Below are 26,896 nucleotides of genomic sequence, written 5' to 3' on the forward strand. Positions count from 1 at the left end.
CCCTAGTGCTCCCAGCTCACCTGGGCTGTCCCAGCCCTGTCCTGGGAAAGGACTGGTATATATATATATGTATATATGTATATATGTATATATGTGTGTGTGTAAAAAAAAAATAGAATCCTAGAATGGTTTGGGTTGGAAGAGACCTTAAAGCTCATCTCATTCCACCCCCTGCCATGGGCAGGGACACCTTCCACTAGCCCAGGTTGCTCCAAGCCCCATCCAGCCTGGCCTTGGATGTTTCCAGGGGTGGGGGCAGCCACAACTTCTCTGGGCAACCTGTGCCAGGGCCTCCCCACCCTCACAGGGAAGGATTCCTTCCCAATATCCCATCTAACCCTGCCCTCTGGTAGTTTGGATCCAGAAAGGATGAAGTGTCATATTCTTTACAGTCTGTCAAGACCAAGGAGGCAAAGTCTTAGTTTGTGTTACGTTAGCCAAGTGTGCTGACAGTTAAATAGTCAGGATGTTTCCAAGACAGCACTCAAATTCAAAAACAAAACAAAAAAAAAAACCCTTAAGGTATTGCCATTCAGGTTGTAAAGTGTCCTGGAAGTGCTTGTGCGAAACTGATTTGTTTTTAAACAGAACTCCACTTCTCTCGCATTTTAAGACAACATTCAATCCTTTTACCAACTTTAATTTCCCCTCCCTGCAGCCGATGGGCAAGAGCAGCGTTGCTTTTGCTTGCCTGGATGTCATTGGAACTCCGGGGAGGGTCTGAGGTCACAAGTGGGAGGTTCCCCCCGTGTCCCCCGCTGTGAGCGGGACCAGGAGCCGCGGTGATCCGGGAAGGATATCCAGGGTGGAGGCGGCGCGGAGCCATGTCCCAGGACAGGTGGACCAATCCCAGGGAGCGGCGCCCTGGCGACTGGGTGAGGGCTGGGCAGGAGCCACCCCGTGCCCCCCACGGGGCTTCTTTATCCTTTCGCTGTCAAAACCCCACCATGCTAAGGGTGACTTTATCTTTTAGCCAGACACTAGTTTTCCCATTTCTGATGTTTATGAGGAAAAAGTGCTCTAGGTATTCCGAGGAAGTGTGCTGGAGCAAACTCCGGCTGGATTTCTTTTCCAGTTTTTCAGCAATGCGGGAGGTCGATTAATTGACATTTTTAGCCCTAGCTGATTTTCTTTCACTTGTGGAAAACTCCAGCCAGCGTTTCCCTCGGTTCTCACCCTCAGGAGAACACTGTCTCCCCTTTGGAAGCGCTGGGTTGGGACATCTTGGCACCCCAGGTCACTGTGATACCCACCTGGCACAAGCTGTTCCTCAGGCTCTGAGCCCACTGCTCTGACGATTGGTTGAGCTGTTCCCAAAAGTTTTGTCCTTTCAAACTTGTGGCCGTGCAGCAGCAAGAGCAGCAGTGGGCGGGAGGGGAAAGGTTGTTAAGTGGATTTCCTGCGTGGTTATTGCTGTATAGTCTTCAGAAAGTTGCTGGATATTCTTCTCTTGAAAGTTCCTCATATTCTTGTCTCCATGGGAAGGGTTGTGTTGTGTGTATGTGAGGCTCCTGATTTTTCCAGCGGCCACTAGGTGATGCTGCAATCCAAATAATAAAAAATAAATGGCAAAATACTTCTTCGGCCACATTTCTGATCAGATTTATTTTTGGCAGGGGTTTTTGTTGTTGTTTGTTTGTTTGTTTGTTTTAATGGGTCATAATATTCGTTATTTTCTAGTTTGCTCATATTGGAGACTGCCAGGATGAGTTTGAGACGACGACAAGCGCCGCACAAAGACATGTCCTGGACTCCACAGCAGCTCAGGGCATTGATCACAGATTGCCTCTGGAATACAAAGCTCGGGACCCGGTGAGTTCCTGTGGCAATACAGTCGACTTCCAGAGCTCTTTTGCAAGTTGTCACTTGCTAAGTTGTAAGTAAGAACAGCTCTTGGGGTCGTTAGCAGAGCAGTCACAGCGGGCTTGGCAGACTTTGTGCCTCGGGGGATAAAGTGATTGCTGGCTGGGCTGAGGGAGAAACATATTTCCCTGTTACTCACTTGTAATTTTGGATACTCTAAGGCCTGCTGTATTATTGCTGATTTCAAGCATCAGTCACTTTTCCTTTCTATTCTTGAGACACAGAATACATTATGATCAATCTCAGTCCAAAAGCTGTGTGTAAAGCCCTGTAAGAACGTTTAATTGAAATCTGAAGATCTGCTTTGTACTGAATGTCAGCAATTCTGTATATTCAGGCAAAGGATTATTCTTTTGATCATTAAAAAGGTAGAAGCTTCCCTTTTGAAATGTTTTTAAGGCTTGCTTAAAAATGAGGAGATCTGGGATGATTTTAGGCTCAAACAAAATACAGTATTTTAAAATCACAAGAATTCAAAATGTTGCAGTTTCAAAAGCACGTTTTTATGTCCTTATTCCATTACCACACTGAGCTTTGCTTTACCCACCCACTTTGTGCAGAGAACATTTTCTATTTTCATTTTCTATAAGCATAGCAATTACATTGAGTTCATTTCACAGATTTTGCTATAATGAAGAGCAGAAATGGGCTTGGAAGGAATATTTAAAAGGGAAGCTTGGGGCTAGTGAAAAAGAGATTAGGCTGTAACCTGAGTGTTCACTGTGTTGATATTACACTGGCCTTTCTGTGGAACATCTGGCTTTAGCCACTGTCTGAAAAGGAGAACCAGCTTAGAGGGACCTTTTATCAGCACCAGTGTAACTGTTCACCTGGTGTTTCATGTCTTGTCTTTACCAGCCCTTCACTGTTAAACAGAATTAGGGGAACTCCTGTCTGCCATAAATCAAGAATTAAAATGAGATCAGTGGTGAGAGCACAAAGGGGCACGAAAGGCTAAAATGTGATATCACAGGGACAAGCTGAGGAAGTTTGTTTATGTGCCATTTAAAAAGTTGGAAGCTCACTGCATGTTTAGCTGGATGGCTCTGATCTCTTTGCATGAGGGAACTCCCTGGCTGTGAGGTTAATGAATTTTCTCAGAAATACTGTTTAAGCCTTATTTCTTACTTCATGATAGTTCCATAATTATTCTAAAATAGATTTTTTTTAATCATTAGTTAATATGGAGAATCCTTCCAAGAGATGATATTCAGTATTTACCATCCTGGGTTTCAATTTTCCTGCAGCACACAGGCATTAGTAATAAACACTATTGCTGAAATGTTGAGCTTGATAAGTAATTGCAGTAGGATATTTTAGTAAGTCTTACATTTTACTGACTTAGAAGGTGTGTATTTTTAAACACATATTTTAGAAAATCTGCCTAGTAGACCAAATATCCTGGCATATGACCATGCAGGAAGATTTTCTACTTGGGGACCTTTCTTCTAGATCAGGCCTCCAGTTACATTTCTTTTTAGAACTGATTCAGATTCCCCTACTCTCAAAACACCTCTTGTAGACTGTGTTACATTAAAACTTGTTCTTCTGTTTGGAGGGGAATATTGTAGCTGGAATATTGCAATGATATATAACAAACATTAAAAAATTTAAATATGTTCAGTTCTTTTTAAAATAGATCTTTTGCAGTTGGCCTTTTTTTCTTCTGAAGAGACTGGATGAACATCATGTTAAAGAATGAGATTATAAATTAATTAAGCAATTAATACCTCCTCCACTTCCCCTGCAACAAGCAGTGTCGATGACATTCAGTTCATAAATCACAGACTAATTCAGTTTTGAGGTCCCTTTTGTAGTTTATTTTAATTAGCTTTAGGCCTGCTGCTAAATCAAACAAGGCAATCCTGACATATCCAGCATTTTGCTGCCTGCAGACAGAGTGTAGCATTTCTTATTTGAAAAGTCACACTTTTATATTAATCATGTATATAAACATAAGCAAATCCTCCTGATTATTTAAAAAAACAAAAAAAGGTCCACATTGCCCCTATAAAAATCATGTGCAGTTGAATATTGAACATATGAATATGACTTGTGCTAGAACACAGCTGTAATTTCAGAATATAAGGACTAAGATTGGGAGACTGCAAACAGGGTATATGAAAATTCATATTTTTTTGCTATAATTTCTTTTCTTTCAGAAAGCAGGGAACAAGAATTTCCCATTTTCTTCTCATGACAACAAACACAGTCTATGTAATGCAGCAGAGTATTTTGATCTTGTAAGTACTGAGCACTGAGACAAGTCAATCAAACTCATATCTGTTAGTCTGCCAGAGATTGAACACAGTATCTTTTCTATCCCCTGCAAAAAAAAAAGTAATAGATGCTTAAACTTCTGAGAAGAGAAAGGTGTAAAAGAAAAAGAAAAATACATTTTTTATTAGTGTAGTGGTGGGACTTCTCTGGGACTGTCACAGATGTACAGCAGCACACATTGAGAGTGGTAGAATTCAACGGGAACAAAAAAAACATTATTTGGGCCTTTTCTTGTATTCCTGTTTTGGTTTTCTACCCAGTTATAGGCCCTGTTAGTCTGCTAAAGGTGATTGGCCTTGCAATGAATTTTTGTAGGGCTCTCAGGCACTCCTAACCCACAGCCCCAAACATTTGGTTCAGACTCATCTTTATCAGAAGTTGAACCAAAATCCATAGGATACCCACAGTCCATCTGCAGGGTGTAATCTTTTCCAATGCAGATCTCTATAACACACCTGTTTAAATGTATGCTGCAGAAGCCAGAGCTTTGAATAGGATTGAAATTGTTTAGGGCTTCTCTGTATGTACAACAGTTTCATGTTCTTCCACTTTTCTTAGATTGTTGGTATCAGTCCAGGCAGCAAAAGAAATGGTGCAGTTCACAGGATTATAAGTAGAGGAGGAAGCAGAGAATTGTAATATAGAAAGTTTGTCTGATTTTTGTCTCTCTCAGATGTTTTGGAATTCATATTTCACTGAGTAACCTCCATTTCTGTGCACTTTGTGCAGTGTCTCATAGTTTTAGAGATACTGATCAACCATAATTCGAAATAAATTTCCTTCAAGCTACGGAGTGTGGAAATCAGGCTCTGTCTCTCTGTATTTGGACACACAAGGGATGGCTTTGAAGAGTCAGATTTCATGGTCTGTCTCTGTCTCTTCATTGCAGCCTGAACCTAAAATTATTAACCTATTTCTTTGGGTTACTCTGAAGATTAATTTAGCTGAGTGTAGATAAATAGCCTTGAGTACATGGTATGCTACAGAAATGCAAAGTAAAAGTGGTTTATTAGCACTAAGAGGTGGAAGGTCAGCAGATTTCCCATTATATATGCAACCAGAAACGTTCATCTAGGCAAGTCTGACAATATTATTTTTAACTTGCTAAAGATCAGCCCTGAGTTCTTGAAATCACTGTGGTAACAGCTTCGTTCACTTCCCAGTGGGGTAGTGACTGTTACAAGATTCATCTGTGAAGCTGTGACTGGAAGTCATATGTTTGCATGAATTTTTCTCTCCATTTTTTTCCCAGGGCATGGGCCTGAAGAAGTTGGATCCAGACAAACAGCAAGGGAGCTCCACTAACTTCTTTGAGTGGGCTCATGAATCCATCCCTAGCAGTGAGGATGGCTTAACCATTTACCAGACATCCTTTGTGACAGATGAAAACAATGAAAACGCTGAGGGCCCCTGGTTTAGGCGGTTCCCAAAACACCACGGCACAAACTGGTCCATTGAGCAACCTGTTCTTGAGAATGCAAGAAACCTGCAACCAGACAAGTCATCTTAAGTGTAAAAACACCCCTGGAGCACTGATTTCCCAAATCTGAACTGTTCATTACTCAAATCAATGGTGAAGGAATAAACATTTTGTCAAAGTTCATGTGGCAGTAGAGTTGAGGTCATTGGAGTCAATCTTATGTTACTCTGAAGACATACATTGCTATAAAGATTTTCATGAAGAGGAGCATTATAAAGATTGTACATATTTTTCGAAATACCTCTCTATTAGGAGAACAGAGGTGGGGATTGTGCTTGTGTTATTTGATACTGGTTGACCCTCATCTTGCTACAAAAGCTCCTTCAGGTTCCAGATCAGTGGCATGGCTGTACCTCAGGCATCTGACAGCACCTCTGTTGACACAGGAGCATAATGGAATTGGATCCTCGAGGGTTTACCACGACAGGGAGCCAAAACTCTGTGTGTTCAGTAAGAGAGAAACCTTTCATAAAGGTTTAGTGCCTGTGAAGGCAGGTCACCAGCCACTGGAGAAAGGAGATAAAAAAGAAGCTGTGCATTAAATTGCTGTGCAAAGCAGCTGTCATGTTGGGTTATAGCACAGCACTGTAGAAGTGGAAAAAGAGAGTGTTGTGGACAATGTTTGCACACTGTGAGTGCACATACAAAACCTGATTCCTGGGAGTAAGGGGGAAAAATCTCGAGCTGAAGTGAAAGGCTGCATGGAGATTTGAGTTTGAGGTGACTGGATCTGAAAAGAACTGAGGATTTTATAGTTACATGTCCCTGAGGAAATGAGTTCAGAACCAATCCTCCAAGCACTCTGCTCCTAGAATATTCACTGACGTTAGGATGTGGCAGGCTGTAGAGTCAGACCTCCAAATGATGTGTTTTCCTCTTCTGGATCATTTCCATTAATATCAATAAAATAATAAGCCAAACTGCGGGTCTTAAAATATCCTACAAATAAGGTTGTTGCTATGCAAAATAATGTTGACTAAAAAAAAAAATTAAGCACAAGTTTATGGGCCAATTCCCTTGATTTACAAGATAAATGGTAAAATAAACCCTCAACCCTTAGAATTCCCTGCACTGTAAGAGCTGCCTTGAACATGAGCGAAGTTAAGAAATGACATTTCTGCCTTTCAGGGCACAGATATATCTTTTGTTATCAGCATGCAATGGCTGATGGCCTTTTTGTGTGCCATCAAAATAGGTGGGATTAGAGTGTTTCCCCAAACATGATTTTATTATCACATGTTGAAATAATAAACTCATATTTTTTTTATGAGTTCCCCCTACCAGAGATCTTGGGGTGCTGCACAATACATTAAAATCCAAAACATTAATGAACAAAGTAAAACCACATAAAAAGCCAAGTAACATGTGAAAAACAATTATTTTTTTCTCAGAGTAAAGACAGCCTGCCTGACAGCTCTAGAGTCAGAATTTCCAGAGCTTTAGCCAACAATTTCATCTCCAAACTGATTCAGAACTGGAGTGTGTGCCAATCACACGGTGAATGAGGTGCCCCATGCTGTTTGGCAAACTCCAGAGGGCAATCTTGGACCTCCATCACAAGGAAGCAGCACATTCTTGCTCCATTAGTAATGTTTATCTGTGGTTTAGCATTACAACTGGATGTGGTGAAATAAATTGCTGTGGTTAGTTATGCCTTAAAACACCAATAGAAACATTCCAGATTTCTTTTTTTCCCCTCTTTTTTTCTTCTTCACATTTGATTAAAACATGGATTTTTTTAAACAAAAAGTAACTGTGAATTAATACATTGTTTCAACTATATTGTAATAAATATTTCAGAGGAGAAGCAGAAGAGATCATAAAGTCTCTATAAACTGAAATACACTGTGCTGAGTTGAACAAAACAGGTGATTCCCACACATCTCATGCCCTGGCAGTGTTTGTTGGGTAAATAAAAGGAGACATGATACACTGAATTTGGAAAGGAATGATAAATTCCCCAGATAAATTCCAAAAGTCATAGCTTTGTGTACTTTGGATAAAAACCATCAATTTGTTTAATCTTGGGATGATAATGTCTCTGAGAAGAGGGTCTTGTTGAGTTAAAACATTTTTGAAAGTGGATTTTTTTTTTTTTTTTTTTTTTTTTTTTGCTTCTTGGGGGATGGAAGAGAGGGGAGGAGGTTTGGCAACTCCCCTGAAGGTTTCCTAGAAGTGCAGGAAAGGGCTCCTGGCTGGGAGTTAATTGGGATCAGATGGGTGTAGGTAGGCTCAGCAGAATGAGTGTATTGTGGCTTAACCCGGCCAAATATTGTGCTGGAGAGGGAGGGGTTGTGCTCTGGGTGCTGCTGGTAAAGAGGGATGTTTTTGTCACTATTTTATTTTTAAAAAACCCCACCCTCTTTTCAGAAACAACAGACTTCATCCTAGAATCCTTTCCAATGAGTATCGTTGCCCTCTGTTTTTAATTCTGAGCCTTCATCAACTTAGGGACTCTCTGCACAGCATTTGTAAGAATTCTCCTCTGGGTTAATTTAAAAGCATTTTTAGTGTATTAGTTATACAGAACTCAAACAAAATTGATTGCAAAATTGAATTAAAAAGTTAAAGCAGGGGATGGGCTGCAAGTTCCTTTGGTTTAATGAGTTGCTGCTCATCAGCTTAACCCCACAACATGTCCTGAAGTTGTGTCAGGGGATGTTTAGGTTGGATCTCAGGAAAAAAGGTTCCTCCCCCAGAGGGTGGTTGGGCACTGCCCAGGCTCCCCAGGGCAGTGGGCACAGCCCCAAGGCTGCCAGAGCTCGAGGAGCGTTTGGACAACGCTCTCAGGGACAGGGTGGGATTGTTGGGGTGTCTGTGCAGGGCCAGGAGCTGGACTCGATGATCCCTGTGGGTCCCTTCCAACTCAGGATATCCTGCAATTCCGTGATGAATCCAGCTGAGCTGAAGAGCAGCGACTTTGTCACTGAAGTTTCCACCCCCTGGCTGCAGACACCTCCATTCTCAGGCTGTCATGGCTGCTGCACTGGGCTACAGCCTTGGGCTTGTGTCTGCATGGTTAGCTCTTGTTTATCTCATGGTTATCTCCACTTGTTTACAGTGTGTTGGGTTTCTTTTGCTTTTTCAGCCCTGGTTGCTGGTAACCAGATCTGAGGAGATGATGTCCCTCAGAGCTGCTGTGGCTTGGGCTGTGGGGCTTCCTGGTGAGCTCAATGTCAGCCTCTGTAGCTGTGTCATTATGGAATGCTGGGACCTATGAAATGTTGTTCATAGTCATTTTGGCCCTGATAGACAAACTGTTGATGTTGTGCCATAGCAGGTGGGGTTTGGTACAACAGGAGGCAAGATGTAAATTTTGTCTTTTGCTTACTTGGTGTCTTAGGAAGCTTAAAGAGATCCTTGGAGCTGGAACTGGCTGGCCTGTGGGGAACATTGGGAAGGGGGAGTGCTGCTGCTCGTGGAGCTGGGAATTCAATGGGGATGCAGCAATTTGACTTCCAAGTCATCTGCTGCTCATCTAATCACAGTGTTCATGATGGAATCACTCCATGTGGCTGAAATGTTGTTCCTTAGAATGACCTCTTGAGGTTAGTCAGAGTGAAGGAACATGATGCAAATGTGGCACTGGACATGAGCCCTTTTCTTTCCCTTTCCTTTCCCTTTTCCCACTGTCACAGTCACACAGTGGCAATTCTGTTGGAGCTCTGTCTAAACCCAAAGTTGGTGCTCAGTTATTTACTGTGATATAGTTCATGTGTGGATAATATTAAGTTTCTATAAATGTTCTCATACTGGTTTAGCTTCTCCCTAGATGAACAAAATATTGGTGTAACTGTGATGGTGCTGATGTTGAACCAAAAGTGCAGGCCTGTATCTAATGGAAATGTTTGTGTTGGACCCTGGCCATGCTGGTTGGCAAGAAATAAACTTTCTGAAACTAGGTAGAAACTTTGGATTGGGCATCTCTATCTTTAAACCACAGTTTGCAAACTCTTTTTTTTTTTTTAATTATTATTCCTTAGCACTCCCCTGCTGTTGCTACATTATCCAATGAGCACTAGATGGCAAGGACAGAGGCCCATTCCACTCTGCAGTGGGAAAGGACTGTATAGAGCTGCCTCATCCCAAATTTCTTGTCCCAACAAAGTAATAAAATATCAAGCTGTTAAAACATAATTTCTGGAATATCTAATTAAAGGGAAGTCTGTTCAACAGGGAAACAATCCTAACTGACCTTAATTTGGATGTTTAGCAACAGTGGGTGTGAGTGAACAAGTAAAGCACCCATTTTATGATTTGGGCAGGCAGCTGCTTTTATGGAAAGCATGTTATCAGCTTGCTCTCTTGTGGAATCATGTTTGTTATCCTTTGGTATATTCACCTGGAAGCGAAATATTTCAAATTATGATTTCTTAAATGTGGTGTACAGAGAAAAATGTAGTTTGACATAGGTAAGTGTCAGTCAAACAGAAGCCAAGAGGTGCTGCTCAGAGGGGACTGGTGGGACATATCTTGCAGCAAGGACTGGGACTCAGGAATGCCTGCTCCCAGGTGAGTGCCCAGCCCACTGAACCAGGGAAAACCCTGGGCTTTCTCCCAGGACCAGTGTTTAACTATTGCTTACAAAATGCAGCAGCTCTGGCAGAGGGGGGAGGGAGTGGTGGTTTCTCCAGGTTACCGGAACCAGTTCAGAACATCAGCAGAATCTTGAGAATACCCTTCTTTTTTTTTTTTTTTTTAATTCCTTGCTGTGGGATGCCTGGAAATAGTGATATGATGATCATAAAGCACTACCTAATAGCAATGAATTACTCTTTACGGCAGCCCTGTGAAGTATTTAAGTGGTAGTACTCATTTGGCAGATGAATTAATTGTGGCTTGCTGCACTGAGGGTGATGGCTCAGTTGGCAGCAAAGCCATGACTGTAAGATGGAGAAGTCCTGACTCTTGGACTTCTGCTGTCACCAGCACTCCTTTCCCTGGGTATGGATTTGCTATGGATTTGCTATGGAGCACTTAGGAACTTCTTTAGAGACTTAGTTGCCTGCTGGTATATTATTTTAAGAAACTAATTGCTGTATATATATATATTTTTATGATACTTTACAATACTCCACGGAGATACAATTTTTGTAATACAAACCATGCTATTTCTGAATTTAAAATGAATTTAAAATGAAGATCTGCTCTCCCTCTCCCACCTTCCCACCCTCAAAAATGTAGATTGTGTTTAGGTTGACCAGTATATTCCAATGCCTACAAATGGCAGTACCAAGCCAATGATGCAAACAGACCAACACAAGGATCAAGTCCTGTGCTCAGATGTAAATCCTGTGGGCTCAGGTTCCATAATACTAACCTGACACTTCAAATGGCATTTTAGACAAGCATTAATGACCCTAAATGACAGACCTCCTCATCTTATTGCTTAATTAATCAATGGCCCAGTGGCACATGGGCAGTGCTGTTTTTCAAGCTGTGCCTCCCCTCACATGGTAATCAGATGGGATATGGCTCTGTCTACTTATGGGAAAGTCAAACCCCAATAAATAAAGTTTAATTTCCTGATTCCCCTGGGATGTAGTCATTCTTTTTAACAATGCTTCTTCAGTTGAGTTGAAATTAAAAACCAGCATGATGAACATATTGTGTAATATTTCATGGACAGAGTTAAGCACCAGGTTTAAAGACTTTAAAAAAAAAGGAGGACTGGAGGGGGAAGATTGTTGATACAGAAGCACAATATTTTCCTTCAAAAATGCCTAATCCTATTTTTGTTACTGGTGTTAAACTCCACACTGTCATTTTTTAAGCATTGCTGGGAAGGTTTTCAGTGCATGTGGGCTGTTCATTTTCATTCTAAATTAAACGTGCTATCATTTGGACTAGAATTAATGTTTAGTCTTCAAAATGTTTTGTGACATGCAATACATTTTGGTACCATAGGAGGGCAGATGTGTTGAATGGCTTGATTTGATACATAATGTAAGATCTACAATTGTGAGTAGAATTATCATATTTATACAAGTATCAGTGAGCTCTCAAATTGTGCCAGAGAAATGCAACAACTCGATTCAGACAGTAATGGAAATATGCCACTCTCTTGGGTTCTGATGCTTACAAAGTTCACAGGTTTTTCAATCCACACATATTTAATTTTGTCTTTGAGATCCTATAATCTGACTGCAGTTACTTATTTAATCAGTGACAGTATCCAGCAAATTAACAAGTTTAGTTCTTTGGTTTACTACTTGGATTTAAATCAACTTTTTGTTTCTCAAGCATCACCTTTTCAGTATGTGCTAATTTATGCTACAGTTTTCTTTATGCTTCAAGCTGAATTCAGGCTTAACTATGAAAGAGCTTTACCCTCTGGGTTAAATAATTCCTTACAAAATTTGAAATTTCAGTCCATATTTGCCTTTTCAAGTGAGTGAAAAAATGAATGAACTGGTTTTGTTGGAGGCAGAAATGTATGTGTGATTTCATGGCTTAGATGATCCAGTTTTGGAGAGGAATTGGGAGGGACTCCCCTACACTGAGTGCCCCTCTGACAGTGTTGGATTCAGGAATTAGTTGTGATGTCCCCAGTGTGGCTCTGTTGTTCCTGACCCCTCAGTGCCACCACAGGGACATCCCTGCGGAGCTGGGAAGCAGAGGCCTCCCTGCAGCCCAGGAGTGCTGCTTTCCTGGGATGGGCTTTCAGTGGGCAGTGGAATTTCTTCTGAAAGTGGAGAAAATTTCCCAGCACCTTGGGCTGAAAGAGCAAGAGAGCATTTCATCTATTTCATATAACGAAGTCCCTGAAGTAGGAGAGGGCTTATTAAGCAGTGAAAGCATTAAGAGGCCCAATTTCCAAGACAAATCCGGGCCTTCAGCTGCAGGAATGTCTGTGGCAGCCTGACCCTTCCTTGCAGTTCAGCTGACCCCTCCTCTTCCCTCTGAGCCTGGCAGAGTGTCTCTTGGAATACCCAGGAGCACCTGGACTAGGAACCAACCAGATTTCCTGCAGCATGAGGCAGCTCTAAACTGCTGTGGAAGCAAATATTCTGAGGTCATGGGAGGACAATGGAAGGAGCAATGTCCTGTTGGGGTCCTGTTGGAGTCCTGTTGTCTCCAGCCCCAACAACCACAGTAGGCAAACCCTACTGTCCTTTAAAAAGAAATTGTCACATGGTCTGTTAGCGTTTGCTTGCAGAAGTGGATGTTTCTTTTCCATATCCTTCTTCTAGAACACAGCTTGGACATCCCAAAAAAATGTTTGGGGATTGTAACTTAAGGAGGATCTTCTTCACCTCCACTCCCTCACTTGTTCTCAGGTTGCTCTCATGTTTAAACTCTAGATTCTGATCTTGCTGCCAAAGTCCATCCGAAGGCAATATGGCAGCTGTCATACAAACAAAGATCCTGCTGAGATCTGGGAGATAATTCATGTGTCAGAGCACAGGCCATCTGATAATTTTATTTCTCTTGATGTGCAGGTGCCTGGTTGGATACATTCAGAATCCTTTCAACCCAATGTGTGGTCTAAATGCTGGTAACTAAGACAGCAACAGAATTTGTCACAACTCTTGATGTCCTTAGGACATTGGAAGTCTGTCCTCACGTTTTCCTGGCACTCTGATAATAAGTATCTAGAGCTGCTCTGTCTGATGAAAACCTCTCTCCCACTTTCCAGAGTGGAACAACTGGAGGCAAACATGCCAGCATCACTGTTACAGAGATGCAAAAACTTTTCTAGGCAGCACTGGTTTGCTTTTTCCTCCTTACTTCTCCCCATTCCCCTTGAACTCCCCCAGTAGGATTTTTGCAATCCATTTCTAGAAGTGCTGTGTTCACCCTGACACACAACAGTATCTTCAGCAGTGATAATAAATTAGGTGCAGTGGGAATTGAGGCTTGTTCTTTTGTCCAAGGTGATATAATGGGAGTCATTCATAATGAAGAAAAAAGTAATTGTTATGCAGCATTTTTGTATTAAACATGCCTCCCCAAATTATCCAGAGCATAAAAGAGAATGTTTTGAGTGCTTTGTTACAACCACGCTTGAGCAAAATGCATGTGAATGTCCCCTTATTTGCATAAATGGGATTTCTTAAAACACAAAGCATTCGTATTGTGCTGAGCTCCCTCAAGCCTCTCTACCTTACAAGATGGATCATAGTTTTATCATTAATCAAAACAAAGCCAAAATCAATAAACATGCATAATCAGGAGTCTCTGATTCCAGTATGCAAATACACTACATATTGATGCAATGTTTCTGAATCTAAAATAGTTTTACTCTTTTTTTTTTTCATCTCAGAAGTCCCTGAGCCTTTTAATTTTAATATTTTATGCATCGCAGTGCAAACAGTATATGTGTATCAGAGATAACAAGTTAAAAGATAAATGTTGGATGGATCTCCTAATCGTTTTTGTTTGCTCTGCTGACTTTAAAGGCAGTTTATGCTTCCGAAAAGCTGGTAATTACTTGACCTTTAAAGTCCCAGTCCTGCCAAAGCAGTGGCTGTGCTGAGCACTTTCCAGCCGGTACCAGAGCACGGACAGCCGGGGCCTGGGCCCTGTGCCAGGGCTGTTTGTTAATTAGTGAAAATCATTTATTCCTTATGTTTGGGGTGATCCAAGGGTTACGTTGCAGGGGGACAGAAATGATGTGCAGTTGGGATGAGTCCGTGTCCTTGGTGTGTGGCTGAGGTGGGGATCAGCAGCACCTGCAGCTCCAACACTGGATGGTCGGAGCTCAGCTCCTCTCACACCCCACAGGTCATACAAATAATTCCTAAAACATACCTAGTGCTGCCCTCTGTACTTATAAATTCCTTATAAAACATACCTACATGATGATACAAGGCACATTATCATCTGAAAATGCAACCAAAGGTAAACGTTCCACCCAGATTCTCAGTCATTTCTTAGGTTTTCAGGGGTGTTGCACCACTACAGTTAAGAACCTCTATCACTGCATGGCTGAAATTAATGCTGCAAATTCCTTTAATCTGAATCACAGATTTCTAACAAGTGAGCTGTGATGGACTGAATCTTATCAGCAGCCACGCTTAACTCGTTCTGAAGCCGTGCATATCCATAACAGGTACAAAATGGGCCCAGGAAATGGGCACATCAACGACCAAAGGATTAAAATAAAACAAAATTCTACGAAGGCCATAGTTAAAGAAAAAGAAGGATGAAAAAGATCAGTGAAAGAAAAGCCAGGCTGCAATTAAGTTGAAAAAGTTCCTTGTTTGCTACTCAAATAATAAGCCGTGCCAGAGCTCCAGAATTGGCTATTCCTGCATAATTGCATCTCTTGTGTATCTGTGGGACTCTGCAAACCACAGGCATGATCCTCTCGTGAGAGTCATCCCCTCCGAGCTGATTCATCAGCCCTGTGAGAAGTTTAAAGGTGTGATGTTTATTTTATGTCATCATAAACTAAATGTGGCAGCGATCATAGATTAGGAAGCCCAGTTTCAAACTGTGAGAGTCTTTGAGGCTGATTAATTTGCCATGGGCAGGTTTCACAATGGATATGTCAGTTTGCCAAGTAATGTTTATTTACATTTCCCCAGCGCTTGTCTCCACAACCACAGAGAGTCTAAATAATTAAATAAATTTCCTATGGGTGGGAATAGGTGCTCACCTGAAGAGAAATGGTGGATCCTGCGTGTAACTGCACTGTTTAGTTATGGAGACAGCCCCAGCAAGTCAATAGTGTCATGTATGTGTATATAGCATAGATATAGATAAATATATAAGGTGAGGGGTGCAGTGAACTCCTCAAAGTCACTTACTTCTTGATTTCCATTTGCTACGTGGATGGTTTATGGGAGACTTTGTACTTTTGCTTTTTTCAATTGATTCTTCGGTGAAACTTTTCTTTTAAAAATAAGATAGAGCTTTAATTTTCCTGGCAAATACCTGCACCACAGCGTTTGGCAAAGGAAAGAGGAAAGGCTGCTGCTGCAATGGGTTGATGATAAGAGGAGCTGATATTCCTCAGCATCCTCCTCACTGCTCAGTTTTCCAAACCAGCCAAAGGAGTGAGAACTGTTTATCTTTTTTTCAACCTGTGCTTACATAGTCTGAAGCAGAATTTAGCCTTTACCTTCCTTTCCAGATTTTGGTAATTGTAGTGCATTTCTACTGGACTATCACAATGTTACAGTGTTTGGGATTGCTTTGTCCCCTGTTGCTGCACTGCATCCATGAGTTGTAATGTTGAGTCTTCTACCTATGCTGTTTGTTTATTTTAGCTGTAACTTGTGATTTTGGCAGGTCTAAGGCTAACAATTGTTATGACCTGGTGTATCAACACAAATTCTACATTAAATCTTTTTTTACTCAGTTGTTTTCAAAAAGGAGAAAGAGAAAAATCCATCAGCCAAATCAGGAGAAACAAACTCCAAAGTCTGTTTTTGGCAAGAGTGGTAGAGGAAAATACAACTGTGGCCATTTCCTTAGTGCTTGTGGAAGGTATTCAAATAAATGAGAAACTACACAGAATGAGAGTAGTGATGTGAGGGATTAATATTTTTAAAACTCTTGGGTTTCTTTGGCTCAAACTTCCTGCAGAAGGGTGGAGTGTTAAATTAACCACCTTCAGGCTCCAGAGCTGTTAGCCTGGCACCTCCTGTCATTGTTGCATTTAAAAAAGAGGGGAAAAAATGACCTGGTGATCCTGCAGGAACATTGCTGGGAGTAAAGGGAAGCCTCATCTTCTCCCCCAGGTCTGAGGGCTGGGAGTTTTAACATCACTGTGTGCTGCAAATCACAGGCATGACTCCCACTGGGTTATTAATCTCTAATTCCGTGCACTACCACTTACACTTAGAGTCATACAACGTTTTGTGTTTTGAAAGTGTTTTTCACTTGAGACTTCTGAAGTGCATTGAAGAAGACAAATGGACCTCTTTCCACCCACGAAGTGTAATTGTCTGCTTGGCACAGATAGGATTGGAATGAAAGAAACCCCCTCGCCTTGATCTCCTTACCCTGCTCTAAACATTTTCATGACCTTTTTTGGAGAAGCCTTGCAAAAGTGATATCAAACAGAGGACTTTTTTCCCGTGTCCTCCTCTGTTTTATTGCACAGTGTGGTCTGTTTTAAATAAGCTCTACAGCGCAGTCATTTAAGGAAATGAAGATATTTCATAGCAAGCTTAACATTTGCATTTGAATGTAGGCCACCCTGCTGTTTGATTAAACTGGAGTTTAAGAAAACTATAAGAATCGAGGTTCATGTGCAGTGCAGTACTTCACACTCAGATTGCAAAGGTTGTTGAAGGAAAAAAAAATGATAATATCCTTGGAAGTACATGACTAATGAGAATATATATAGCACTTCTGAGACAGCTCAAATATATAATTATTGTGAGGATTTCACAGACACATAAATATAATGATCTTCAGCTAAGTAAATTGCTACCTACCAATGAAATAAATATGGTCCCTTCAGAATTTGAAATAATTCAGTACTGTAGGTGGTGGGAAATGATTCACCTTAGCTGTTATCTCTGGAACAGTAATATAGAAATATATCTGCCAGTACTGTTACATTTACATTGTTCTTCATATCCTGTGGAGTTTGTCAGAAGATCTGTGGTCCCCGCTGGTTTCCACCCCCTTATTTTGATAAGGCTCCTCACAGCACGACTCAGCCATGGGCTGGAGCAGCTAATATTGTTTACCACAGTAGGCATCCCAGCCATAATATTTTTCCAAGAAACACTGATGTGTTTAAAGGTCAGGTTGATACTGATTTGACTGCTAAACATGAATTCATTTCTCTGGGAGTAGAAGGGTGTACATGCCTTGGGATAAAGGTTAAACTGTTGTTTATGCACTCGAGAGGTGGAAAACACAAGGCTTTAATACACAAATCATAATGGCCCATTCTGGCCAGTCAGGGAGATGTGGTGCTTTACATGGAAGTGGAAGCTTTGAATCCACAGGCTTTTCTGACTGTTGCTGTAGGAAAAAAAACTCTCTGAAAACTTCAGTGCTTGCCTGGAATTTGCAGCCAATTAAATTTTTTCTGGGCACAGCAGGCCAGAACTCACCTGGGACCTTTGGCAGCACCGATAAAATTGATTTTTGCTACCCCTGATGAGGTGCCAGGGACCAGCTCCTCCTTCCATGGCAAGGGGAGTGAAAGGAAAGAGGAAGGGAGAGATGGACAGCCCTACACGTTTGGATTTGCTGTTCTTACCATCTTTGATGGAATGGGAGTGATGTGTGTGCCAAAAGGCAGGTTCTTCTTCCTCTCCTCCTGTAGCTGCCCCTCTCCTTCATGTGCCTCTTCCCACTGCAGTGAAATCATGGTTGGGAGGGCTGGCTGAGCCTTGGGCATGTCTAGAAGGCAGCTGATGAAAACATCTGGATTTAAAGGAAGATGTGACATGTTCTGAGAGCTTCAGCTGGGCTGGCTGGGCTCCCCAGGAAGGCAAAGCTCAGCCAGGACATGCTCAGTTCCTAATTTCTTAGAGGTGACATCAGATGGAAGTGTGAGCACTCAGCGCTGAGCTGTGCTCTGCCTGCAGCACTCTCTGTGATGTTCTCCAGGCCAGGTCAGGAGGGTGACACATCCTATAGCTCAGAAGGAGCTTGGAGACCTAGGATATCTCAGCATTCTTATGTGATTTCTGTTTTCCAGGTACTTGTTCTTATTTAAGTACCATTCCTTCCAGTCTCTGAAATATTATGCAGCTCTCAAGTGAGATTTTAACCAAACCCTGTGGTCAGTTTTGTGGGAAGTGGTTTTGCTTCCATCAAAGGGTGTTCTTTGACAACACTCTCCCTGCTTTCTTGCATTGTGTCCATACCAGTCACGCCCTCTTTTCCCATTGTCTCTTTTTCTCTTCTTCCAGCCTCTCAAGGCCTGGGTCACCTCATTTCCCAGTCATGGATATACCTTTCCCTCCAGCTTTCTTCTTTCTTTCTTTCTGTGATGAGGAAAGGTTTAATGTCAGGTTACAAAGAGCTGGCTGGAGCCATGTGGGATCACATTATGCATTTCCTTAACCACACGTTTTGGTGTTTTGGGGCAGGGCTTTTGGGGTCCTCAAAGCCCATCCAGGATTGTTCCTACTGAATTATCTTACAAATGTTGAATAGATTCACAGTGGTATTTGATTTCTACAGATTTTGTCTCTGCAGAGACTCCAGTCCTGGTGTGGCAGCTCAGGTCATTTCTTTGATGTGGTTTTCAGTGGGATGTTCAGACACCTTGACCATCTTGGCATTTGCTTTGAGAACAGATGGAGGAAGCAGTCCAGAATACGCCTGTTGGCCTAAAGGCAGAGCCTCTGGTGGTGCCGTGAGCGGCTGGCTGACATCAATAGCACAGGATGTGTGTTTGATTAGCTTTGCTCTCGCAAGAAAGACCCACTGTATTGTTTTGAAGAATGTGTTCAGTTGTTTTAGCAAACTTAAAAATCCCCCGTGGCTACAGAAATAGAACATTCAAGTGAAATGGCTGCCATGTCGGGGATGAAAAGCCTCGCAAAATGTTTTGTCTACAGATCACCCTTAATCCTGAAGCTGTATCAGCTCAGAAAAACTTCTGGATGTCTTTTTTTTTTTCCCCACCTCCTGAAGACAGATAACTCTAGAAACCCTGCAGGAGGGTTTTTGACTTAGCAAATGGCGCTTGACTGCATTTTGGGTTGGTATTTTAGTTCCGCGTTACAAATACTTGTGTCAAAGATCTTGGCTGGAATCCTGGAATTATTTCAGATGCAATGGTGTGATAACAAGAAAAAAATCCTCCCTAGGCTTTCATGCCTGCCTCTTATTTCTGCCAGGTTGCTCTCGCTGAAGAGGAGAAGTTGTAAAGATAATGTTGTATTCCTGGGGTTTCTTACAGTAGGATGATTCCTGTGGATGTTGTGTAAAGAAGCTTCTTTACTGTTTTTTAAAAAGAAAACATGGCTCAGAATAAAAAAAAAGGTCCACTTGAGGACAAACAGCGCTGGGCTGGAAAGGAAAACTCTCATTTTCTCTCATGTTTTTCTTTTTCCACCCCTGTTCCTCACGCCCAGAGTCTCATACCCCATTTCTCATCCTCATTATTAATCATTCCCCTGCACTTCTAATTGCTTTTGTAGAAAACCACCTCTGAATTCCTGATATATGGCACCTTATCCCACAAATGTTGAGCAGGAGAGACAGCCACTTGTTAGATTAATTCCAGATACATATTTTTACAGAGGTTAGGCCATATTTCTTAAACATTTTAGTAAGTAATTAAAAATACTATAAAGAAAAGCTATTGTATCTATTATCTACACTTGTTTGTGTAAGGAATTTACATTTGGCTGGTATTTGAGAAATATAAACCTCCAACTTTTTCTAGAAATCAGAAAATTGAAAAATATGGGATAAATATCATTCCATGTTAACAGTTGTTTCAAACCAGAAAGAAGAAGAAAATAAAGCTTCATCTGTTTGAGAGTTTCTTTTCCTGTTCAACAGTAACACATTCACCACAAAATGTTAGTTTGAAATATTAATCGTACAAGACAGAAGATACAATTTGATTTTTCGTTTAGTGGTGAGTTTTATTTCATCCTCATTACCACAGCGTTGAGCATTTTGAATCACCCTTTAAGTGACAGAACTGACATCTGTCACAGTTTTCATGTCTCTTCTTAGGGAGTTGTGTTTATACTCTTCATAGATTTGGATTGGTACAATCTTGCTTAGGTATTTCCCCTCCCCAAAATGTGCTGACCAGACAAATAAACCACATGCCCTTTACTGGAAGGAGAACACGAAGTGCCTGATGAATTTTTGGATCCTGAATTGCCCATCAGAACAGTAGGTTGAGTGATGCCCCAAGACTGAACACTTCCTAGCTTTGCATCTGCTTTTCACCAGAGCATTTATCTTTGCTTGAGAACCTCTGTTTTTCCTGGAAACATGGAAAGCACACGGGGTAAGGAAGACGTAAAAATACAGTATAATTCCTGGTTGTACAGATTGAGACACAGTATTGCACCACCACACTGGACTGCCTCAAAAGGAGCCAAAAACCCCAGTGCTTTCTCAGTAATAGCACAAACCAAACCTGTAACTATGAGGTGTTGCCTGAGCAAGTTTAAGGCCTATTTAATAGTAAAAGAAAAACAAACATCTCAGAATTTTAAGAAAAATCCCCAAACAATATGGTTATGTTAATAGTAGAAGGCAAGGGTTGTAGACACCTTCAGATTAAAAAAGGCAATTAATATTTATTTCATATCAAAGGAGATTGCTAATTAGAGCTGTGCTCTTCCCATCCCCCAGGGAAATAATCAGGCAAGTGAATCTCATCTGGAAAGTTCATGTCTGGCAATGAGAAGCTCATCATGGAGATAAAACCAGCAAAAACCTGGAGACCTGATGAAATGCTCAGGCTGTCTCAGACACTTTGCTCTCTAATGGGGTTTAAAAGACCTGGTATTAGTGAATTTATTTTACTGGTGTTCTAAAAGGCCATGATTACATATATAGCTCAGTTGTCAGAGTCCTTTCATTAACATGCCTAAAGAATCTTAATTGCTCAATCAGAATCACAGATTTTGGGTCTGCTGGTACAGCTTAAGAGGTTATTTAAGCCAAACAGAGAAAATGAAAATCCCTGCCCAAATGGATCCAACAGAAAGAACAAACCATTACAGGAAAAAGTCAAGCAAGACTAAGAAGAGAATTTGAAGAGCAAACAACAGAAGATGGAAAGATAAACAAGAAATTATTTCAAATATAGCAAATGTAAGACTAAGGGAGTGAGGGCCAAAGGCAGGGCTGGGTATTGATATGTCAAAAGATGACAGGGCTAAAATGAACGAAAAAGTTGAAAAAAAACAAGCTAAACTAGATAGAATTCAACATTTAAACCTTTGAACTACTAAATAACACTTCTTTTTTTGACAAAATCTTGTGTGTATTTGTTTTCCATTGGAAAATGTCTGCTCTTGCCAGCCTTTCCAGTAGCATCATCAAGGTCCTCTCTGTTAAAAATTAAATGCTTGGGCTTTGGATGAGGAGTCCATATTCTGTCTTAAAAAAAATTAAAGAAGTTCTTGGGGAAAATTCCCATTTCCAACCCAATCGAACCATAACTACACTGTAAGATATTTGGGTAAAATAGCTACTCTGAAAATCACGCCTTTCTGGTCTAGTAGAATTTTTTTTGTTGGGGTTCTCAAGGTGATAAATTTGGATTTTCAAATGTCTCTTGTAAACTTGTAGAACAAGTAAACAGTCAAGAGAGAGCTAATTTTTCTTCAGTTTCATAACTACTTTTTAATCTGGAAAAAAAACCTGGAAACATCAGAACATTCAACTTCAAGTGTGACAAAAAATTACAGAGATGTATCCCAATGTATCCCATGTCCTTCAATCTTTTATCAGTGAGGATACAGTGTGAATTAAAAGATGCTAAAATTTACAGAGGAAACAAATTAAATGCTGGAGAGAGGCAGATGAAACTTTGGTTTGGACATTGGTGTTTGGACATTGTGAAAGAAATGAAATTAGGTGTTAAAGTTGCATCAAAGCATATTTGAAAGAATCTTTATAACTACTCACATGGATATAACACAGATAGTTTCTAAATTCATTCCAGACCCTCAGGAAAAAAATCCAGAAGTCCCTCTAAGAAGGTAATGGATAATGCTTCAGATGTGTAATGTTCAGGAGTTAAATATAAGACTGTTTTCAGAAATGCATAGAACTGAACTAATTAATGCCTTATGTTGATTCTGTGTGAAGCAGCACCTGAATTGCTTTCCTTGAGTCTGATCAACCTGTATTACAAAAGGTTTAGTGGAAAATGGAAGAGCTAATCTGTTATTGCAGTGACCAGGAAACACTTCCCCAAAGAATTTAAACAATGAATAATAAGCTCGAGGAAGCAAAAGGCCTTCAAAATAATTAAAATAAAACCTAGCAAACTGAGTAAAAGATCCATGCAATTTTTCTGATGTTTTCCTGTGTGGATATATGTTTAAACTCCTTCAAATCAATTCTTTGACGTTTTGTAGGTTGCATGATGTGCTTTGAGGTATTTGTGTGACGAAAGGGGAGTAGCTGGATGGTTTTTCTGTCCCTTCTTTAAATGCTGTTTGCTATTCCAGATTTAACTGAAAAGTAGAGGTTGTCTGTTCGAAGTTTAATGTTATTAAATCAGCAGCAAGATGTCTGACATGGTTTGCCATTGTTCCTAAAAAAATAATTAGGCATTGTAGTGGAGCCAACCCCCATGGAATACAGGTATATCTGCTTTGTAACCTTTAAGACACGAGCCTTAATTACACCGTGGCAGAGTCACTTTAGCACTTGAGTCCATTTTGCTGGATGTTGACATTACTAAATTATCTCATGTTCAAAATGCAAAGGAGCTGATTTTTCCTAAATGCATTTCTTGGCAACCAAGAGATAAATTGGTCTGGTTCCATTTTTAAGAAGGGCTTTGTCCTTTAATGGTCCTTAAATTAATCCTGGTAATTCCACCTGAGAGGATGGCACTTCTAGCAAGCACAGAACAAAATCGTGCCCTGTATTGCCTGCACACATTTACAAATATTCTGTAGTCTGTTCACACTTGAAAGAGATTTCTACAGTTATTTAAGAAGTGAGATATAAATAGATGAATGTCATTAAAGATCAGCCTTCCTGCCTTTGAATTTAATGGCAGGGCTTTAGAGGACGTGAAGGACAGTTCGTCCTACAAGATTGCAAGTTCTTTTTCAGCAGAACTGGAGCCCTTAAATTAGGGGATAGGCACACATTTAGAGGCATATATACAGCATAAGAATTTTTAATACACCTCCAACCCACATTCCTTGGTCCATCTTAATTCTTACCCTGAAGAAGAGGCTGTTAGTGACTGTTTTATCTAGTAAAGCTCTAAGGATCAGTGTTTAGCATCCTTACATCCTACTGCCTTTGCTCCTTTACATAAGACATTATTTTAGGCACAGAATTTGTGTTTGTTCTGATAGTTAAAAAAAAAGAAAGAGTGTCTAGGGGAGAGAGAGCAGAATCCAAGCCTGTCACACGTTTCCAAGGTCTCTCCAGAGTTTTGTTTTGTTTTAACTCTGTGATCCTGTAGCGCTTTACAAGAATTATTTTGGAGAAAAGTAGATCCTGTGTTTACCTAAAGGGAAGCCTTAGCACAAGAACACCTGAAGAACCAAACCTGCAAGGTACTAATGCCAAGAGCTGGGCTGGGTGTTCCCACATCCTCTGATGCAATCATGCTTTCTCCTTTCCTCCTGTGGACGCACAGATCCCACTCCTACCTCCACCACATCAGGCTGGAGTTAAAGCCAGAGTTGTGTGTCCCACCCTGGGAGAGGAGACCGTGTTACCTGTCTCATCCTTTCCAGTCCTTCTCCCTGAAGGACAAGGAGAGCCAACGATGTTCGACAGCCTAAGAGGAGAGATCTCTGTCCCACTGACTTCCCGAGGGCCCCTCTGTGGCTGCGGGCGGTGTCGAAACTGTTGTCACCGCTTTTCCTTCCCTTTTTGAATCCGTGGAAGGAGCGCACGGTGTGGCAGGAGCGAGGGGCTCTCCGGTAGATGGTGCTGCTGCAAACCTTTGAGGAACCGCACTCACCTCATCCCTCATCCCTCACCCCTCGGGGGGCACAAGGAGGGCACCCTGTGCATGTACACGCTGCCTTAGGGCATGGGTGTTCATCACAAATGCCCCAAAAAGGCCTTTCCAGCCGAAAAAAAATCCAGAAAAAAAATCTGCCTTTACTTAACACAGCAAAATATGTTTTAAACACCCTAATTGTAACTACATATGTCAGTTAATAAATAAAGCAATGCAAAAAGTTATTCTGCAAGGTAGCAGCCCCATTATTTAAAATCACAGATTTCAAATTATGTCACTAAGGTTGGTGGCTTCAAAGAAAGAATCCCTTTACTGACCAAAAAGACCCCTAAATCAATATAAGCAATTAATAGTAGTAATAGTGTATCAGAAAAAAGATAGGACTCTGCATGCTCCCTTTGGCTTGGTATGGTGTTGGAAAACCTTTCTAGTGTGGGGTACAAAAAAAAAGTAGAAGACTTGAAGGGTTTCTGTAATTACAATCATTTTCTGTAAAGGGAATTATTAACAGTTCTGAATTTCAGGTTAAGACAGACAGGTAGAGTTAATAACAATAGTTCAAGTTCTCTTCCAAATGCTTTTTCTCTGAAAATTCAAATAGTAAATTTGAATTACCTGTCTTGGCAACACAGGTACTGAGGAAGGAAAAAAGCTCTTAAGAAAGTCAAATTTTCAATTCAGTATCTGAACCTTTCTCTCAAAATCCAGGCCAGGCACTGGAGGTGTTAACACTGTCTTTAGTCAGCAGGATCCTGTTCCTTTCAGAGTCCTTGGAGAATTTGGATTTGAAACAGGGAAGTATTTCTTAGTAGTAGATTAAGTGCTGCCTGCATCAGACTTTTGCAGTTATTGCAGATAAAGTTTACAAGGTGTGCTGCTTTTAAATGGATACAGCCAAGGTCCCACCATCCCTCCCTTTGAACAAACCTCCTGTCAGAGATGGAGCTCATCTGCCCTTTGCAGGGTGAAGTGAAAAGCAAAAGCCACAATTCTGTTTTCACCTCTGTCTTCCTGATTTAGAGACCTGAATTTGTTCCTTTGGGAGGGGGAAAGTTTGTATGGAATGGCATGGAGACCTGGGACCAGAGATCTGCCCACCTGGAATAACACAAAGATAGGCAGAGCTGATGCTCCACAGAGACTTTTTTGTGTCTTCCTGCTTACCTTTGTTGGGATCAGGGCAATATCCTAAAGTAGTTAAGAATGTGTTTTGAAACTGAATTAAAATGGTTTAAGTCTGTGATGCTGCCAAAAGGAGGGGCTGGGCTCTCTCCTGGTTCTCAGGTCCTGGTCTATCCCAGCAGTGGTGCAGAGGAATATTGCAAGCACTCAGATCAGCAGGGTGATGCTGCTGAAAGCACACTCATCTGAGAAAGGAGAATTAAACTTAGTTTCTTGCATAGACCACTGAAAGTGAATCCAAAGAAGCACTGGAGAAGCACTCAGGGTGGAAAGAGGATCAGCCCTTTCAGAACTAACAGTCTTAAGTACACTTCAGCTGGCTGTCAGGCTGTACCCACAGGAACCTAAATATTAAGTAACATTTACTGGCTACTCTCCAAAACAGAGTTCCCATGAAGTTTAACTTCCTGGCTATGTGCACCCAAAGATGCCCAAGTCCTTAAATTCTCCTGTTCCTTTCCCATGTTTGGTAGCTGCCTCAGGATCCTCCTTGGTGTGAGTATCACCTTGTCCCCAAAACAGAGCTGTCACTGGGGAGGGATGCAAGGACAGCAGAAGGAGGGAAGTGATCTGAACACCAAAATGTCCTGTGAATAGCTGTGATCAGAGTACTTACACAAATAAATGTAGTGTGTTCGTAAACAGATGTGTGTTCCATTTCCTTCTTTGAACAGTGAAATTCAAATCTCAGCTCTCAGGTCAATTATTTGAGTTAAAAATGGATGGGGCAAGAGCCTTACCAATTTTTCCCATTAGTCCAGTGAACACTGGTAGGAACAGGAGTCCACAACCCAGTACATAAGGCACAGTTTGAAAGGTGAAGGGCTGAATGGGATCTCTCCTGGCCCTAATGACTGTTTGGCCTGACATTCAGGGCAGACATGCTCTAAAGGAAGTCTAAAACCTATTACATATTGACTTGTGGTGTCCCTGGGAAGTTATCAAATCCTGTTAATCCTAAAACCAGACCTTAACGTGGTTTATTGAGGGAGCACAACTTGTGCATTTATCTGCTTGTCAGCCAGCCTGACCCTCTGTGGTGGTATCGTCTGACTAAGAGTGTAGGGAGCCCCTGGACAAAATGAATGCTCTCGGTTAAACCTCTGCTCTTATGTGTGAGTGTTTGTGCTGCAGCTGAATCACCCACTCACCAGGACAGTGGGCTGCTGGAAGTCTCAAGTTTTAGGTGATCCATGTGAAAAGAGAGTGCAAATGGATTTGGTTGATTCTGCTGAAAGATTATTTGGTCGTGACTCTTTTTAAGACCAAATGCTTTGGAAGCATTGCCTCAGAGATTGGTGAGTTTATTTGTGTGGGGTAGAGAGATGAGAGATTTTAGAAGGAAGGCAGTAATGACATTGATTTTTGTAAAAACTGGACTCTGCATCTGCTCCCGGAAGATATCAAAAAATGGGACTTTTTTTCCATAATTATGGTTAAATGTCTGCCCCGTGGCTGCATTTCTGGTATCAAAATTAACTAAATATATTTTGCATGGCTTTTATTGCAACTGGCAAGTGAGC

At 41.2% G+C, this 26,896-nt stretch overlaps 1 protein-coding gene across 1 annotated transcript; it reads left to right on the forward strand.

Moving 5' to 3' along the window:
* Positions 1-761: 761 nt before the first annotated feature.
* Positions 762-5,744, forward strand: TEX36 (testis expressed 36). The gene is made up of 4 exons (XM_008928534.2): positions 762-875; positions 1,681-1,812; positions 4,026-4,106; positions 5,396-5,744. Exons 1-4 carry the CDS (start codon positions 825-827, stop codon positions 5,651-5,653), a joined length of 522 nt encoding a protein of 173 aa, XP_008926782.2. The 5' UTR covers positions 762-824; the 3' UTR covers positions 5,654-5,744.
* The last annotated feature ends 21,152 nt before the right edge of the window (positions 5,745-26,896 follow it).

This window comes from Manacus vitellinus, unplaced genomic scaffold, assembly GCF_001715985.3.
Source record: "Manacus vitellinus isolate BGI_N305 unplaced genomic scaffold, ASM171598v3 scaffold_40_pilon, whole genome shotgun sequence".
Lineage (NCBI taxonomy): Eukaryota > Metazoa > Chordata > Aves > Passeriformes > Pipridae > Manacus > Manacus vitellinus.

Excerpts from the sequence above, each read along its gene's own strand:
- TEX36 (XM_008928534.2), top strand. The coding sequence starts at position 825 with ATGTCCCAGGACAGGTGGACCAATCCCAGGGAGCGGCGCCCTGGCGAC. Across the intron at positions 876-1,680 it reads AGCGGCGCCCTGGCGACTGG|TTTGCTCATATTGGAGACTG; the intron begins GTGAGGGCTGGG and ends GTTATTTTCTAG. Across the intron at positions 4,107-5,395 it reads CAGCAGAGTATTTTGATCTT|GGCATGGGCCTGAAGAAGTT; the intron begins GTAAGTACTGAG and ends TTTTTTTCCCAG.